General features: G+C 45.2%; 1 protein-coding gene across 2 annotated transcripts in view; it reads right to left on the bottom strand.

The window, feature by feature from the left end:
• The window catches only part of BLTP1 (bridge-like lipid transfer protein family member 1), a gene marked incomplete at both ends in the record, with an annotated part of 166,205 nt that overhangs the window by 95,641 nt on the left and 55,368 nt on the right, over positions 1–15,196 (bottom strand). For both annotated transcript variants that reach the window (XM_080697986.1, XM_080697987.1), the window contains 9 exons: positions 1,476–1,675; positions 1,997–2,124; positions 2,487–2,633; positions 3,762–3,882; positions 6,015–6,188; positions 6,901–6,971; positions 9,960–10,797; positions 12,111–12,369; positions 13,651–13,901. In XM_080697986.1, coding sequence (XP_080554112.1) covers positions 1,476–1,675; positions 1,997–2,124; positions 2,487–2,633; positions 3,762–3,882; positions 6,015–6,188; positions 6,901–6,971; positions 9,960–10,797; positions 12,111–12,369; positions 13,651–13,901 — 2,189 coding nt within the window. The remainder of the gene's footprint in view (positions 1–1,475; positions 1,676–1,996; positions 2,125–2,486; positions 2,634–3,761; positions 3,883–6,014; positions 6,189–6,900; positions 6,972–9,959; positions 10,798–12,110; positions 12,370–13,650; positions 13,902–15,196) is intronic.

The following is a 15,196-nucleotide window of genomic DNA, read 5'->3' as shown; positions in this document are numbered from 1 at the left end:
ATGTCTACAGATTGCCGGTAGCTATGATGTACCCCAAATCCTCAGGTCCAATACCGTGGCCTCATTCCCAGGGCGGATAAAAGAGGCTCTGAGAAGTCCCTGCGGTGACTCAGTCCCAGAACACAAAGGGGAGCCATACAACTTTCAGAAACTACAGAGCACAGCCACCACATTCAATTCTAGGGCTTGTATGCTTGCTCAGGACCTGTCCCACACAGAGATCACAGCACGGCAATCCTCTCAAGCTACACGAACACCTTCAGGTCTGAATCTGACAACCTGAGATCATTTTAAGCTTCCAAATAAGAAAATGCACTAATCGGTCAAAAATACTGAAATGGTGTAATATCTCTACTTTTCCCTTTTATGTTACCAGGGGCATTAAGAGGAATATCTAACACTCTCCCTGATGCTAGCAACAGGACTAGGCTCTCTGGACTTAACTAACACTGCACTTAACTCTCTTTAATAGAGTTGTACAGTTTTAAGTAGAAAGTCTACAAAGACCATGCTCTCTGCCTTATAAGGAGCAGGCATTCAGCACGAAGGAGACAATGGGAGAGAAAGGCGGCTTCTAATGTGGAGCCAGAGCACTCACTTCTTTTCCTTCTTTTTATATTATTATTATTAGTAGTAGTAGTAGTAGTAGTAGTACTGTGGTACTGGGGATGGAACCCTTATCCAGGCTATCCTCCCACACCTATTTTATATTTTTATTTGGAAACAGGTCTCTTAAGCCAACGTGGCTGGGATTACAAGCGTGTGCCACCACGCCCGGCGCTTCTTTCTTTTTAATATGCTTTTTATTGGTCCATTACTCTCACACAGCATATGTAAATCATGCTGACAACAGCATGCATGCACACCTCACTTGGCGGGCCCCCCCCACACCACTTATTTCTTACCACAATTTACTATCCCATGAATGTAAGCAGTGAGTAGTTAAAATACCATGTGTCTAGCCGGGCGTGGTGGCGCACGCTTGTAATCCCCGCGCTTGGGAGGCGGAGACAGAAGGATCACGCAGGTTCAAAGCCAGCCGCGAGTGCTGGCTTAAGAGACCCTGTTTCCAAAAATAAAAACTATAAAAAATAGGTCTGGGAGTGTAGCCCATAGGGAGAAGGGCTTCCAGGAATCCCAGTACCACCAAAAAAAAGAAAAATTACGATGTGTCTTTAGCCAGGCATGGTGGCACACTCCCAGCCTCAGCTGGCTTAAGAGACCCTGTTTCCAAATAAAATATAAAATAGGTCTGGGAGTGTAGCTCAGAGGTAGAAGGCCCCTAGGTTCCATCCCCAGTATCACCAAAAAAAAAAAAAAAAATCATGTGTCCAATATATGTGGACATATCTTTTTCTTGCTTAGATAATACCCACATTATACCAATATTCTAAGAAAGAACTCATGTTCTCTCTTGTGAAATCTTCTTACATGCGTACATGCCACAGATATCAACATCTGTTGTGGAATCCTACCTGCTGTGTCGAGACCTCTAAGCTGCCCGTGGACACGATGGATGTTTAACCTGGCTGCGATTTCCTTGCCTCTCTCTGCTCCAGCATTTGACCGCAGAGAGCCCGACGACTGAGGCTGCATCTTAGTGGCATGAACATATTTATCAAAATTCAACGTTTTACTAGGGTCTGTGTTATTTGAAGTCTCTTCAACCACACCCCTTTACAAAAAAAAGTATATGTGATGGTTAACACTTAAGTAATATAATTCAGTGAAAACACTTAACTAAATGGTTTACTTTTCAAAAACAACCACATTATTTTAACTACACCAATATTAATAACAAATTATTTAATGTTTACTGAAGTATATTAATAAAATACTAACTTTTAAAACCATACTTTTTCTGATCTATAAAGTGAGATTTGAGATTCCAAACAAATTTTAATATTATACTTTTCAGAAAAGTATTTTTTTAAAAATCAAGATTTGTTTTTACATTCAGCAAAATAACCATGGCTTGAATTAAAGTCTTTCTTACCTGTTCATACGAACTTGAGTAGCAATCCTGTCGAAACAAAGCGCCACCAGGGAAACGTGAATCACGCTTCTACTAGGAGCCGAAGCGGGGCACTCTTCCACCGAGGCCTGGAGCAGACATAAGTTCACCTAACACACAAAATGCCATGAATCTGAATTGAAAAGTCGAAGGTTACCACTTAAACATAAAACATACATGCAAATAAACTACTATTCTATATGTATATGAGGGTGATGATGAGAAAATTATAAATTCCCCCAAATAATTAATTTTTATTGGATGGATGTAGAACATTCTAGTAAGTAGTACCCTATTAGGAGTAGGTAAACTATTGAAAATATATTAAGTATACATTAGATCATCAAAAGAATGAAATATGTTTTTTGATATTCCAAATTGTTCCACTCTCATCATTTTGGTAAATGCAAACAATTAAAAGCACCAAAATGCTCTTCTTCAGGAAAAAGTTTTAAAGATATTAAAATATTACCTTTGGTATGCTAACATTAGCCTGCAGACCTTTAATTGTTACATTATCTTGCTTTTTTACAATATCTGTTGGTGCCTGTCCTTGGTTAGTCGTTCCTATCATAGGGTGCTCAGTCTTTGTTCCTCGAACATCTTGTTTGGAAGATAACTAAAAAAGATTGAAAGCAGAATTACTTCACAGGCCAGGCCTGGTGATGCAGGCCTGGCATCCTGGTACTTGGGAGCTGAGACAGGGGATTGCAGGTTTGCGTACAACCTCAGTGAACAGTGAGGCTCTCGGCAACCTAGTGAGACTCCTTCAAAACCAAAACAATGTTGGGCCGGGGATGTAGCTCAGGTACAATGCCCTGGGTTCAACCCCAGTACAAATAAGAAGCAAAGGAATGAGTTCACAGGCCTTTCCTAATTTCCACCTCTTCACAACAGTGACTTTCTTATCTCGCTCCCGTGCCCACCTACAGGCCAGCTGCTGGTCTAACACTCCATCTCAAGCAGAGCAGCAACTGTGGGGCTGAGGAAAGTCGGATACAGGAAAACATGGTAACAATCATCTTAGGTTATGTGGCTTAGGATCACTAAACTCTGCTGATATGGAGGCAGACCTGGCTTCTGAGGATTGGCTCTTTACTGGCTGGGCATTATTAATTTGGGAACAAGATGGGAGTTGCAGAGCCCAAGCAACTGGCTTCAAGGCCATGAACTCGAGGAAGCAGGAGAATGGTGGCACAGGATGGCAGCAGGCTCGGCTCAAAAGTGGACAAGAAATGGTCTCAAGATAGCATAAAGTCACTGGATGCAGAGTGACTCAGGCTCCAGCCTGGCGTGGTGGCGCATGCTTGTAATCCCCGCGCTTGGGAGGCAGAAACAGGAGGAACGCGCAGGTTCGTAGCCAGCCTTGCTGGCTTTAGAGACCCTGTTTCCAAATAAAAACATAAAAATAGGTCTGGGAGTGTAGCCCAGAGGTAGAAGGGCATCCAGGAACCCCAGTACCACCAATTAAAAAATCAAAAACAAAGAAACAAACAAACAAAAACCTCAGGCCCCAGTCCTAAAGAATATTCATTCACTCTTTAGAAAAGAAAGCTACATTTTAAAACAGTGAACATGTGTTTATACTGTGCAGTCCATGTATGGCATGTTCTCGGAGCCAGTGGCACAGAAAGGCTCTTGGACCATGTCTCTGTAGTCGGGCTACCATGCTGAAACGCCTTCTCAAGTTTGGGCATTCCACACAGCTGATGTGTAAGCAGGTCTCCATTAGGTAAACTGTGCTTACATTTTCTGAGAAGGTAGTCTTACTATTCTGGACAGCCTCTGTCAGGACCCTGGCGTGAAGGTCGTCCACAATTGCAGCTGGGTGCCGGGCACTAGCACAGTGAACCAAGGCTTCGATGTACCTGAGGGAAGAGGAGAGCCAAACAGAGATGGAAATGTGACTCAGCACTCTGACAGAATCCACCTGAATGCTATTGGCAGGCACCTGATACCCAGAGCGTGCTGAGCTTCTCATCACCATCACTACCCCACTCCAGCACACAGCACTTCAACCCGGGCCCCCATAAGAGCTCGGTATTGTTTTAAGGCTTCCGTCTCAGCGCCGCTACTTCATCATTCTTATACTTATTTCCATCTCTAACACATAAAAACATAAAGACTGTATATATTAGTGGTAGCGGAGTGCCATGTGATGTTTTGACACATGTATACATTGTCTAATTCTTGAATCAGGGTAAATGCATCTACCTCCTTAAACATTTGTCATTGTAAACATTTTTTAAATCCTCTCTTCCAGCCAGGTGGTGGTATTCACCTCTAATTCTAGTACTTGGGAGGCTGAGACAGAAGGATCGTAGGTTCAGGGCCAACCTCATGAACTTAGCAAGACCCTCTTTCAGAATAAAAATGAAATAGAGGTGAGGGTATAGATGGAAGGTGGAATACCTCTGGGTTCAACCTCTAGGATCTCCCAGCCTGCAAATCCTTTGTTCTGGCATTTTGAAATATGCAGTACACGACTGTACTGTACTGTAGATAACGATCTATAGTCACCTACAGTATAGTACCAAATCAGAACTCTTTCCCCTAACTCTCATTTAGTTCTCAATGGCCAACCTTCTCTACCTCCTCCTCTCTCAATATTCCTGGCCCCTGATAACCACCTATGAAATCAACTCTTTTAGAATCTACCTATAAATGAGGTCATGCACTACTTGTCTTTCTGTGCCTGACTTATTTCAGTTAACACAATGATCTCCATTTCCCTACATGTTGTCTCAAAAAAAGAGAATTTCATTCTTCATTGGCTGAAGAGTATCCTAGCATGTGTAGGAATGTTTTATCTTTACAGAAACTGATGAATACTCATTGTTTCCATTTCTTGCCTACTGAGAATAGTCCTGGGATGAAGGGAGTGTAGACTCTTCTTCAACATACTGATTTCGTTTCCTAACGCCTGTTCTCATAGTGGCTGTACCCCTCTATCCCCACCAACCATGTGCACAATGGACACGTCTCCCCACCCACTGCGGGCACCCATCTTTTTCTTGTTGATACTGGATGTCTCTGTGATGTGAAGAGACGAGATCTCTGGTTCTGATCTGCCTTTCACTAGTGATTAGGAATGCTGAGGATCTGTCTGCATTCTTATTGGCCATTTGTGTGTATTCTTTTGAGAATCATCTAGTTAGGTGTAGTGCCCATTTTTAACCTGGGTTTTTCATTTTGCTCTTGAGTTCGGGGAGTTCCTTATACACTCTGGATCTCAATCCCTTTCCAGATGTACAGTTTAGAAATACTTTCTCCCATTCTGAAGGATGTCTCTCCACTCTGCTGAACGTTCCCTTTGTTGTGCAAAGGGTTTTTGGTTTGATGAGATCTTGTCTGTTTTGCTTTGGCTTCCTATGCTTTGGGGTACTGTCCCCAAAGTCCTTGCCATTCCACTGTCCTGCCATGTTTTCCCCTATTGGCTGGATGTCTTGCATTAAAGTCTTCCGTCCATTTTGAGCTGGTTTTATAACTGGTAGGTGTTTTACAATCTCCTGAAGATGACTTTCTGTATTCTTAATTTGCATGCCACCTCCTAACACTCTGAATCCTGAATGAGGTCTCCTTGCGCCCTCCTCTTCCGCCTCCTTTACTGCGGCGCTCAGTCTTTCCTGCACAATTCTGCCTTTCATTACACTCCATCTGGGCTCTCATTTTGTCTCCCTAAATAGACGACAGGCTTCTTGTGTGACAGAACATCATTAAGTTCCCTTTACGCCCTTCACTAACTAGAGAGTGAGAATATGAAACAATGATTACTTTCTGAGTATGTGGTCATTTTATGCTCTTTAGAGCAATGGAAAGATTAGAAAACATAATGCAATGTTGCCATATCATCTCAATATAATTATTTAGTGTGAGAAATTAACAAATGATTACCTCACTGCAGACCTTCCTAAATGTGTTTCCATGTTTACCCAATTAAAACCTCTGCTGTCAACAAGCCTCTGTCTGCACACACCATGACTTCTGTGGTGACCGGTACCTGTCGAGAGCTTCCGCCACCAGAGGCGTCAAAACCACATCAACGGTCCCTTTGACTTCAATGATGGCCGTAGTCCTGGTCTGAGAGACGGGCTGGTCCAGGGCCCACTCTTCGGTTAGTGTTTCATCGTCTGTGTTATCCACGGTTTTCTTTTCCAGGGGAGTATACGGTGTACTATACATGTATTTAAAAAGATCATGAACAAGCAAACAAGTTGGAGCTTCCTTAAGATAAGTGATATTTAAATCATATCCATTTCAATGAAAACAACTCGTGAAACTGGACTTGATATTTCATGTCCCAAATACTTTTCAAAAACAAGCCAAAACATGTACTAACATGCAAATTGGGAAGATAGGTGTGGTGGGACACGTCTCTAACTCTAGGGCTTGGGAGGCTGATACAGGAAGAGTGCAGATTCAAGGCCAGCCTTGGCGACTCAGAGAGACCCTCTGAACAGCCAGACTGTGTCTCAAAATCAGAACAAAACAGGACCCGGGTCTAAGCTCAGAGGCCAATGCCTCTGGATTCAATCCTCAGTGCCCAACTAAACAGAACATAAATGAACAAATGAGTAAATAAATGCAAGTAGGCCAGAGATGGCCAATCTATTAAATAAGCAAAGCTTTTTATATATTTGACAAACTCTGTCTAAAATACAAAAGAAGCACTCTTATTCGTGTTTACTCCTGACATGCCACATTATGGCTTTCACAGTGTGACCAAGAGAAACACGGCTGGCTGCTGTGGAGTATAGCCAAGTCATAGCAAAGGAGCTGAGCTACTCTACAGCAAGACACGTTTCTCAAGTGAAGGACTCAGAAGGAAGTCTACCTATCTTATAATCAAGACAGACTGACTTTGAAAATATACCACTTGTACTTACTTTGAAGTTGATCCTGAAAGTTGCACGCCTCTGTCCAGCAAAGAATTAGCTGTGAGCCCCTGTTTGATAACCTAGAATATAAAATATTATTTAGTCTATAATTGTAGTATGATCCATCTCTCTAATTTTATGGTGTCAACTGATATCAGTGAATATCCAAATTACCTTTACTTTGAAAATTTTTATATACTCAAAATAAATACAATTGAGAAAAATCATAGAAAATATTCAACTAGTAATTTCATTTTCTGCTTTCAGAATAAATGGCGGAGCAGGGTTCTGAGGGCCAAGTAATGACAGTAAAAGCCCACAACTAGCCGGGCGTGGTGGCGCACACTTGTAATCCCCGTGTTTGGGAGGCGGAGACAGGAGGATCGCGCAGGTTCAAAGTCAACCGCGCTGACTTAAGAGACCCTGTTTCCAAAGAAAAAGTATAAAATAGGTCTGGGAGTGTAGCCTGGAGGTAAAGGGCTGCCAGGAACCCTAGTACCACCAAAAAAAAAAAAAAAAAAAAAAAAAAGCCAGCAACTAGAATGAGCATTTCACGTATCTTTTCTCACAAGTTGGTTTTTTCTTTTCTTTTTTTCTTTCTTTTTTTTTTTTTTCTCAGTATTGGGGTTGAACCCAGGGATATTCTACCTCCAAGTCATACCCCCCCAGCCCTATTTTTTATTTTTTATTTTGAAACAGGGTCTCACTTAGTTGTGGCAGTGGGCCACAAACCTGTGATCCTCCTGTCTCTGCGAGCCTCCAAAGTCCTGGGATAACAAGCGTGCACCACCACGCCTGGCTTTCAAGAATCGTTTTTCAAATTGAGCTTTTCTGAAGCTGATTTTAGTCTTCTCCTAGCACAACCAACTTTCAAGTGAAAAAGAGTATTAAACGGTAGGAAAGGCTAGGCTTGTATTTTAAATTCATACAGTGCAAGTAAGTGAATCTGACTAGCCATAGTGAGCCCCTGTGAGTACCAGTCAGTGATTAAGATTTGGTGGAGAAAACTTTATCTCCTAAGTTCTTTCTACTTCTCAAGTTGTCGAAAGACATGAATTCCTTGACCCATCTTCTCCAGAGACTTACTCAAGTCTCTTATCAAACTAGATATACTTCAAAATACTACCTCTGTCCTCCCAAGCACTGTTCTGCCAGCAAGCACAATTCAGTTTTCTGCAGGGAACCCCAGATGCCAGTGCACCTCTGCGTGGACTAGAGAGCCTTGTAAAGTCCTGGTGTGGGAGGTGAGGCGAGGAGGCAGCAGCGGGCAGAGCCTTAAGAGCCCAGGCGGCTGTCCTCGGGCTGTCGTCGGCCTCCCCGCTCCCGGAGCCCGCCTGGGACGCTCAAGTCAGCCCGGCCCCACACGCACACCAGCCTGCCTGCCAGCACCCTCTCCCTCTCGCTTCCTGAAGATCCAGTTCCACTCAGCAGCCAAAGGACATATCACACCTCATCTCCCTACGGCGCTCGAGGGTTTCTCAACAAAACTAAACTAAAATGTGAATGCAGGTGTCCTGGACTCTAGGTAGGAATGACATGGGCTATGGAAGCTGTCTCCCGCTCCGTTCGCTGGTCCTCAGGCCGGGACCTTCCCACCGAGGACTGGCTGCAGGTAGCCTCGGCCTCCGCTCCGCAGAAGGCACAGCCCTAATCCTCCCATCGCGCTCCTCCCCAGCCGGACCCGGCACGTCCACCCCGTGCACAGGTCCACCCTGTGGGCGGCCCCACTGTTCACCCTCTGCTCCTGCTCCCTGGAGGGCTTTCACCCCCACCCCAGGATGCAGGCGGATCTGCTTGTCTCAACCGCCTCCACTGCAGCTGGTGCTGCTTCCCCCTCCACTGCACCAAACGCCTGGCACACAGCAGCACACAACCAATGGCTGGACCCAAATGGCTCAACGTTAGAACTAGACCCTTCAAAACCCACGTCTACACAAGTATGTGTGCCCGCCTGCACACCTGGGGCCACGTGAGGCCGCTCAACGCAGACAGCCTTGAGCACAAGGTGCTCCCTGCTGAATTCTACTGAATTCTGGCCTTTATCAGAGAATTTCCTCCTACAATTCATCATTGCTACTGTTCGTCACTAGGTTTATTTTGAGGTGTTTTTAGCTTTCTGAAAAAGTCATTTGCAGAATACAATACAGAAACGGGCAATAATCCCGTTCACACTATGCTGAAAACTGAATTATCAAGCAACATTTAACCAGGCCTAACTGGAAGCAGCTAGGGATTAGTAGGAAGAACATGAAGATCAAGTTAGCTGGGTGTGGTGGAAAAAGTCAGAATCCCAGTACTTGGGAGGCCGAGACAGGAAGATTGCAAGATCGAGAACGGCATCAGTAACTGACCAAGACCTTGTTTCAAAGTAACAAAAGTAAAAAGGGCTGGGAGTGTAGCTCAGAGGCAGAATGCCTTTGGGATAAGTCCCCAACACCCCCCCAATTTCTACGTCTTTGTGTGGTCTGGGGATGGAACCCAGGACAGTCTACATCCAAGCTACAGCTTGGATGTACAGGGTCTCACTGAGTTGCAGAGGGCCACACTAAGTAGCTGAGGCTGGCCGCAAACCTGCAATTCTGCCTCAGCCTCCCAAGTACTGGGACTACAATCATGCACAACTACGCCCAGCGTGATTGGAGAATTAGACTGTATGTTAATTTACTAGACTACTACAATAAAATCCTAAACTATTCCTCAACCTGCTTAGATGACGATACTGGTCAATAACCCTGTTGTGCATAAAGCTGTGACTTCTTTCTGAAATAGCTGAGTGGTTTTGAAAACAACATCTTAAAAACCTGATCTCCTAAACCCGGGTGTGGTGGCACACGCTTGTAATCCCTGTCCTTGGGAGGCTGAGACAGGGGGATCGTGTAGGTTCAAAGCCAGCCTCAGCTGGCTTAAGAGACCCTGTTTCCAAATAAAATATGAAATAGGTCTGGGAATGTAGCCCGGAAGTAGAAGGCCCTTGGGTTCCATCCCCAGTACCATCCAAAAAAAAAAAAAAAAAAAAAATCGGATCTCCTAAATAGGTGTGTTGGTGGAAACAACGCCCGTTTTTCTACCTTAAAGGCTGGGACAGAAAGCGGCTCCAAGGATGCGGAGCTCTCTTCGCTGGTGGGCGTGTCCAGGTCCAGCGGCCGGTGCAGTGAGGACTTGGAGGTCCTCTTGTTGGCTGGGTGCTTGACTGCCCAATTGAGCACCTGGGACTGGGTCAGGTAGGTCTGGTAGCAGCTCATCACAGGCTGCTGGGAGGTGGCGTGCTCAGCCTCCCCCAGCCTCTCCCCTTCCCCCACATACAGCCGCTCTGCAGCGTCCTCCTCTCCTCCCAGGGCAGACACAAAGGAAGCCTGGGAAGGGTGCGCCTTGAAGGGCGGCGCGCGGAAGTCTGCAGGGCTCTCCCCGTGCGCGGCAAGCGGCCCCTCCACGCTGTGATAGATGGAGCCCCTGCTGTAGTCCGCCTGTTGCACCTGCTTCCTCCTCTTTTTCCGACCGGGGTACGTCCCGGGACCTTCGTCACTGCTGATGGGCTCGAACTCCTCGGCTGCAGAGAAGTAGGCCTCACTGTCCGCCACCGACATGCTGGAGTCCATCGACCGATACTGATGGAATGAGCTGGAGTCCGCTGACGGAGTGTAGGGGAAGGAGCCGAAACTCCTCCTCTGCTTGGGCGAGTCGAGGACGTTCTCGTCACTCCGAGAGACGTCACTACTGAACTGCACTCCAGCTGCCACAGGCTGCTTGTCCCCGTAAAAGGCAGCAGTTAGGCTCTTGGTGCTTCCGAGCCGGGCAGAACACACAGAGGCCTGTCGCTTCAGAGGAGATCTGAGAGGAGACTGACCTACGGACTTATCCTGTGTGTTAGGAGACACAGGGCTGTTCGCTGAAATTTCTGTAGGAATACTAAAACAGAAAGCAAAGCTATTAATCTTTTCGGTGCATCATATAATTTAAATATAGAAAGATACCTATAAAATCTTTTTAGTAATTTTGATCATTTTACAAATATAAAAAAATCTAAAACTTTATAACACCCAGCGTAGTAAAACAATACAATGTGTTCAAATTCTCCATATAGTTCCAATTCTGAGGCAACTTAAATAAGTATTTATAGAAGCTGGGAGTGGTGGCAAACACCTATAATCCCAGTACTTGGGAGGCTGAGACAGGAGGATCCCAAGTTGGAGGCCAGGTTCAGCAACTTAGGCTATCAGCAGCTTAGTAAGACCTTCTTTCAAAATTTAAAAAAATTCACGTGCGTGTGCACGCACATGCACACACACACGTATGAACAGGTGTATGAATGTATATGGCTGGGGAATGTAGATCAGAGGCAGAATGCCCTGGGTACAACCCTCAGGACAAGAAAGAAAAGAAGCAGGGAAGCAAGCCAAGCCAACAAGGGCGTGCTTCTGCCAGCATCTGCAGGCGCTGGTGCACTGCCACAGGGCTCCTCCCACGCCTTCAAAGCTTGAGTGGCAAGATGCACCAGGGACCCCTGGCAGGGAGGGACTGAAGGACAGAAAGTCATAGACAGCCCTTAGCAACGAACGCAGCAACTGACACAGTAGTGTCGTCTAATGAAGTGCAACAAGTTAGAGTTATAGGTCATTTTTTTAGTATGTTCGACTTACGGTGTTTATGTAGAAATATCAAGAATATACTCTGGCTGGTAGGTTTTGGCTGAAGGTTTACATCCTAAAGCTGTTACTAAAGATCACAACTGAAGCCAAACTATTGAGGACCGCTAGGGTAATAGGAAGAATAAGTGAAGAAAAGGCATGGAAATGAAATTCCAAGGAATAAGACGCAACACATGGCAGGCCTCAAGGACCAGAAAAAGAAGGAAGGAGACACGGACACCCAGCGGTGGGGACTGAGGAGGGACAGCCAGGGCCAGGAGCAGGCCGTGAAATGTGCCGTCATGCCAAGAGGCAAGTGTGCGGCCAGAGAAGGGAGCGGTCAACTCTCCAGAAGCGAAGAGGACCAGGACCCCACCAGACCAGGGAGACTGCTCGACGCAGCCACAATGACCCACTTTGGTGGTGGGATGCAAGAACTACTTATTTCATTTTTTTTTTTCATTTTGTAATATCTGAAATGACAGACATTTCTCAAAATATGTTCAAGCCCAAGAAAAAATGTGCTAGTAAGAGAGCAGAGAGGGAAGAAGTGTCCAATTAGGATCACAGTTCTAAATCTAACTGAACGCTGACCTTCCCTGGCCGTCATCTCGCTTCGCGCCGGGCAAGAGCTCGCTCTGAGCCGCGTGGTCGCCAGCCACAGAGGAGGGGCTCTCCTTCTCGCCTGCCAGCAGAGGCTGCGCGGCGCTGGAGCTGCTGTTCTCCTCCTCCGAGGAGGAGGAGCTGTGGGAGCGCAGGGGCACCTGCAGGCTGAGGTGCTGCGCCTTCCTCTCCACTTCCACTCCCAGTGACTTGCTCTCCCACTCCTTCCTTTTCATCCCACTCACATTACCTGTGCAAGGAGAAATGCAGGACCAGTGAGCATAAACATTTCCAAAGTGACTGGGACTAGATTTCTATTTTTAAGTATAATTATTTTTACGAAGCATTAACACTACAGAAATATACCTACGAAGTATGCACCAGAGTCCTTGGTGACCTTTTCCTTTTCTTTTTCAATACTTTGTGTTAAAAGTTTCAGGGCTGAGCGGTAGCTCAGTGGTAGAGTGCATGCCAAGCATGCACAAGGTGCTGTGTTCCATCCCCCATATAGGGAAAATTCACACTTACGGGAAACTTTCAAAAATAACACCAAGAGCACCACACATCTGAATAGGTTGATTAATTTTAAATGGTCTGTCCTGTTTGCTGCAGAAGCTAAGTGCTGCCTGCGAGCAGAGGCACAGATGGGAGGGCCCCGAGGCAGGAGAGCCAAGACGCGCTCCCTCAGCTCTCCTCTCCATGGCCACCTCCGCGCTACCTGGGAGAGGGAGCTTTGGAAGGGAGAGAAATGCCTCACTTCCCATTGGTGAGAAGGCTCGCAGACTTGGGATCCAGGCAGGAATGATTCTACCATCAACAGTGCCACAACGGTAAAAGAGCCAGTGAATGCCAGAGACTGCATTCTGGCGAGACATCCAGCCCCTTCTCCACGTCATATCTCTGCAGTACGGCATCGTGAGCAGGAAGTGATATAGTTAATGTCAGGAATGTGCAATAAGAAATCAAAGGAAACCCATTTCCAAAGTCTATGGAGAAAAGACACTAGTTACAATTGATCGAATGCGCTTAAAGCCATGTATGCTACTCACACCAAACTGGTGTATCTGCAAAGCTGTCAGGAGACTCAAAGGCCAGATTCTTCTTGGTGACATTTGATTTTAGGGATAAGGAGGGAAAATACCTTACAAAAGTAGTTGGCGACATGAGACCAATAATGTTATTATTTCCTGTAAAAATAAGCTGGTAAAACAAAGCTGAAGGACAGTTCTTCCTAAGAATATCTCTGGCAGCTGGGCTGTAGGGCCACACATGCAGATGTATTCAGATTAAGCTTTGCAAGGAAAGGCCCCATGTCCACAACAGATCTGAACAGCAGGCCTGCTATGGCTATGTATAACTGAAACAATCCCGCTGGAGTTAAGACACCAGCAAGACAAGCGCAGAGCATAGGAAACCCTACCCACACTACTACAAAACCAAGTGAGGTGGACCACGTAACCCTGGACTCTCACGATGGCGCAGGGATGAAGGCACTGAAAGATCAGCATGGAAAAAGCACGAGTTTCATTACCGTCTATGGTTTTGGGCACCTCTTTGGTAATAATCCATTCTCCCGGCTGTAGCAGAGACTGCCCATAGTACATGTCGGACTCTGCGCTTGTGCTGGAGAACGCAGAGCTGCTGGAAGGGGTCAGCTCTTCCAGCTTGAAGAAGTCGAGGCCAGCCGCGGTGCCACCAAAGAACCTGCAGCCTCCGAGGCAGCCACACTTGGTTCTGCACCTCTTACTCTTCAGGGTACCATCTGGCCACAAGAACCACAGCCTGCGGAATCCAGAACAGACACAACCAGAGCACAAACAAGCTCACCAAGAAATAAGAAACTTTGGCAGATAATTGTTGACATCTTTTAAGACAAAGTAAACATAAAAATAAAGGGTTCTTTCTTTCTTTTTTTTTTTTTTTTTTTTTTTGCAGGTCTGGGGATGGAACCCAGGGGCATTCGACCTCCGAGCTACACCCCCTGCCCTATTTTTTATTCTTTATTTTGAAACCGGGTCTCACTGAGTTGCAGAGGGCCTCACTAAGTAGCTGAGGCTGTCCGTGAACCGCGATCCTCCAGGTCTCAGCCTCCCGAATGCTGGGATTACAAGCGTGTGCCACCATGCCCGGCTATAAAGGGTTATTTCTTCCAAGCAATGTCTTCTTAGATTACTTTGCCTTTCAAGAGTCTTATTACAGTGAAATGGAAATAAGTAGGAATGGTACTAATGCAGATAAAGCATGCATTCAAAAACAAAGCATTAAGAGTAGCATATGCAAAACTCAGGTATTTAGGCCCAGTTTTAAACAGCAATAAACATTCTCAAAGGACTCAGTTTTCTATTAAAAATAAATGTTATGTATATATTTAGTACTGGGGATTGAACCCAACAGCATTCTATTCCAAGCCACGATCCAGCCCTATTTTACTTTTTCTTATTTTGAAGAAGGGTCTTGCTAAATTTCTGCGACTAGCCTGGGACCTGCGAACTTCAGCTTTAGCCTCCCAAGTCCTGGGATTGCAGGCATAAGCAGCCACAGCCCACCTGACGCAGGGAGAGACCTCTGTGTCACACTGGCTGGCTTCCTGAGCAACAAGAAGCCAACTGCGTTTCCAGCTGGGGACGAAGCTGAGGTCCGTGCCGAACCTAAGTTCTTTTCAACATTCACCATACGTGAATTTTCATACTTATAAGCTGTCTTCATAAATTAACTTTAAAAATTAATGTCATCTTAATAAAAAGCTCAACAGAATTGTTTTAACTAAAAGAAAAAAATGCCCTCAAATTCTTTTGGGAAAATTAACAGATGAACATAACTAAACATATTATAAAATGGAGAAATGAAAACATATTCGTTGTAAATGTTTTCTATTTAAGTAGGTATTTGTAGAGAAATCTCTCTACGCTTTAATCTAGATTAATACATATAACCCCACATAAAATCAAGAAGGATTTAAGTTTTATATTAACATAAAAGCAGATGAAAGAAATAATATAAATGGCACTTGTTTACTAGAAAAGGAGTATTTTCTTGAACTGGTACAAGAAATTACAATGGGAAAGACAGCCATATTT

Source organism: Muscardinus avellanarius, assembly GCF_963383645.1.
Source record: "Muscardinus avellanarius genome assembly, chromosome: 6".
NCBI classification, from domain to species: domain Eukaryota; kingdom Metazoa; phylum Chordata; class Mammalia; order Rodentia; family Gliridae; genus Muscardinus; species Muscardinus avellanarius.
The sequence above is the reverse complement of the archived record's forward strand: the minus strand, read 5'-3'. Positions and strand labels throughout refer to the sequence as shown.